The sequence below is a fragment of the Pseudomyrmex gracilis genome, unplaced genomic scaffold, assembly GCF_002006095.1.
Source record: "Pseudomyrmex gracilis isolate BER0280 unplaced genomic scaffold, ASM200609v1 scaffold_52, whole genome shotgun sequence".
Lineage (NCBI taxonomy): Eukaryota > Metazoa > Arthropoda > Insecta > Hymenoptera > Formicidae > Pseudomyrmex > Pseudomyrmex gracilis.
The window spans coordinates 38,021-40,925 of record NW_018020636.1 but is presented as its reverse complement, the minus strand read 5'-3'; the positions used below and the strand labels follow the sequence as shown (position 1 = coordinate 40,925).

At 26.7% G+C, this 2,905-nt stretch overlaps 1 protein-coding gene across 1 annotated transcript; it reads right to left on the bottom strand.

Annotated features, from left to right (window-relative positions):
- Window positions 1-99: 99 nt before the first annotated feature.
- LOC109853652 lies at window positions 100-2,403 on the bottom strand. The gene is made up of 5 exons (XM_020425963.1): window positions 2,322-2,403; window positions 1,545-1,704; window positions 1,287-1,348; window positions 812-926; window positions 100-400 (listed from the first exon to the last, which is right to left on the bottom strand). The coding sequence occupies exons 1-5, from the start codon at window positions 2,352-2,354 to the stop codon at window positions 270-272; spliced, it is 501 nt and encodes a 166-aa protein (XP_020281552.1). The 5' UTR covers window positions 2,355-2,403; the 3' UTR covers window positions 100-269.
- Between the last annotated feature and the right edge of the window lie 502 nt (window positions 2,404-2,905).

Below are 2,905 nucleotides of genomic sequence, written 5' to 3'. Positions count from 1 at the left end.
AGAATAATTTTACATATAAAATTATTCTATTAATATATATTCGGGAAATTCTATGAGATTTCTATGTATATATATATTCGGGAAAACATATTATTCATGTAGATGTAATTCCATGTATTTATTAGCTTTATTAATTATACATTGTTAGTATTTTTGTTAGAACATTTTTCAAATATTAACTTTATCATCCAATACTTCTTCCAAATATCTAAGACTTCCAATATAATAAATGCTCATGCAATTTTCTTTTTATATACCTCATTCTGTATCTACATAATGGATCCTCCAATAATATGCAGTGGACTCTCAAGAGTCAACGCTATTCCATTCATTACATTACAAGTCATATCTTTTATTACCTCCTCAGGATATGTACACATTGTTGCATTCTGTGTGCATTCTGCAACAAAGAACGAGAAAAACTTGTACAAAATTATGTTGAAAACAAATCAAGAGAAACGATAGTGCCTCGCGCCAAGTTCACGCGCAATGAAGTCGCACACGAACGGAGCGAGCACTCCGTGCCTCTATTACGCAAAAATGAGTAATTTTGATATTTGAGACTTTTCAGACTTTCGGACTTTCCGATACAACTAACAAGAATATTGTACATCTAATAAGACATCACATCTGATATATTTCAAATAATAATAAATAGTGAAAACGACACATCACTACACGTTAAATATTTTTTACAAAAACATAGATTTTTTCAAAATAAAGAAAAGAAGTAAGATATGTATAGATATATATATATAAAGAGAGAGAGAGATAGATAGATAGTTATATATGTATAGATATATTGGATTACCTAAATCAGTGCAGTGCTTGATAATTTTTTGACATTCCATTATATTCTGAGGTTTCGTTAAAACTTGTGAACAATATTGTTCTTCTCCACTTTTACTCAATCCTTCTGGAGTGATCTAGAATTGGTATAATAAGTAACTTATTCTATACTTGTTCGAAAAGAATTAAAAAAACGATTTTATAGAAAAACAAACTATTCAGAAATTAGGTTTGTATAAGTTAATTTATCGTATGTACTTGTTTTTACGTTTATAAAGTTTATCTCATGTTTTATTTGATAATCTATTCGAGTAAATTAAATTATTTGTAATAAATTTTTACTTATTAATTTTTGTACTCTTGCAATTGAAAATAGTGTTAGTTCATTTCACATTGTAATCAGCAAAATCTTTTATTCTTTTAAATATTTATGTAAAGAAATATATAATTAAGTATTCTTTTATAAACTCATACACATATATAAATAAAAAACGTACTAGACCATCTTTCTTAAGTGCGCAGATAAAAACATCGACCAAGGTAGCATTCGAGATGTTTTCTACAACATAAAAAGAGAGACATTATTTAATATTTGATTAGATCGGAACTAATAGTGATTGCTTTTTGTGTATATCTACCGAAATTATTTTCAATTAATGAATAAAACTGTTTTATATGCAACAATTCAATATTATGTAAAGTGAACTGATCTTCCAATTATTAACTTTAAGTCACATATAATGTTCAGCACTTACTCGGGATGATTTTAGAAATCTCAAGATTGATAGAAAAAGTTGGTTGAAGTGCTTCGACAACGCTGAAATGTAAAAACTTTTTTTTTGACGAAAGATCTTTTAAACAGGCTTCCGCGTTGTCATAAAATGGATGCCGCATTAAAATTGCGTGAGTGAGTACCTAAAATTAATGAAAGAATTACACACAAACGATGTATCCACAAAAAAATAGAAGCATATTATCATATTTATTACGATGCAACAATAATATTATACACGTAAAAATAAATGCAATTATATTGCGTCAATTTTTAAAACTAAGTCGATGCGATCAGATTTTGTCAGATCTAAGATGTGATTCATATGTGATCTGATCTGATCTGATCCGAAATTTAGACGATATGAGCAGTAGTTTTACACATATGTATATATATAAAATCATATATAATTATGTTTCTAGGTTTTTTTTGTTAAATTTAAAATTTTTGTGGTTTTTTAAAATACATTATGATTGATTAAATGAACAAATTAATAAGATCATTTTCAAATATATCTAAAGTTAATAATTTTATTGACTTACAACAATGCAGGAATATCAAGTAAAGTTAATAAAGTAACGTCTGCACGCATGTGATATAGAAGCAAGAAATGTGTAATGATAAGAAAATTTTAAAGAAAAATGAATGTAAAACTGTAACGATAAAAAATATACAAGCAATTGTGTTGTGTGTGTGTGTGTGTTTGGAACAGATTCAAAAATTAATTCTTAAAATCTGTTTATAGATTTGTATAACTTACCACGACACACATCACTAATAAGATAGTCTTCATTTTGATGCTTTTCGAGTAGTTTACTTCAACTGTTCGATGCAACAACTCGAGCGACATTAATTAAAACATAAAACTATCGACAGTATTTATACGCGACAAAATTATGTATGTGTTATTGATGATGATGTATGAAATGAAAAAATGATGACAGTCATATTTGCACGTTACGTAAGACGGAAGTGTGTGTGGTTTGTTATCGCAAGTTTTTCAATATATTTGTCAACTGTCTTGAAAAGACAGATACAAACAAGATTTCGAAGAAGCAGTTGACTTATTGAAAAACAAACTTTGCGATAACAAACCTCGAGTTGACAATTATTATTCCAAAGTTTCTTTATTTCATTTTGCTGTTTGGTTTTCCGTGATGGCTATAAATTATATATTATATATTAATATAATATATAATATATGTACTAATATTATATATAATATTATATATATATATAATATATATTACATATATAATTATTATATATTTATAATATTATACCGTATATTGTATTATATGTATTATATATATACTACGGTAAGGTCACTGACCTTAGTCACTA

What these genes read in the sequence shown, in the direction of transcription:
- LOC109853652 (XM_020425963.1), bottom strand. Translation starts at nt 2,354, where the DNA reads ATGAAGACTATCTTATTAGTGATGTGTGTCGTG. An exon ending in GATTTCTAAAATCATCCCGA is followed by an intron (nt 1,349 to 1,544) that starts GTAAGTGCTGAA and finishes TTTATGTTGTAG; the next exon opens with AAAACATCTCGAATGCTACC. An exon ending in CAAGCACTGCACTGATTTAG is followed by an intron (nt 401 to 811) that starts GTAATCCAATAT and finishes TCTTTGTTGCAG; the next exon opens with AATGCACACAGAATGCAACA.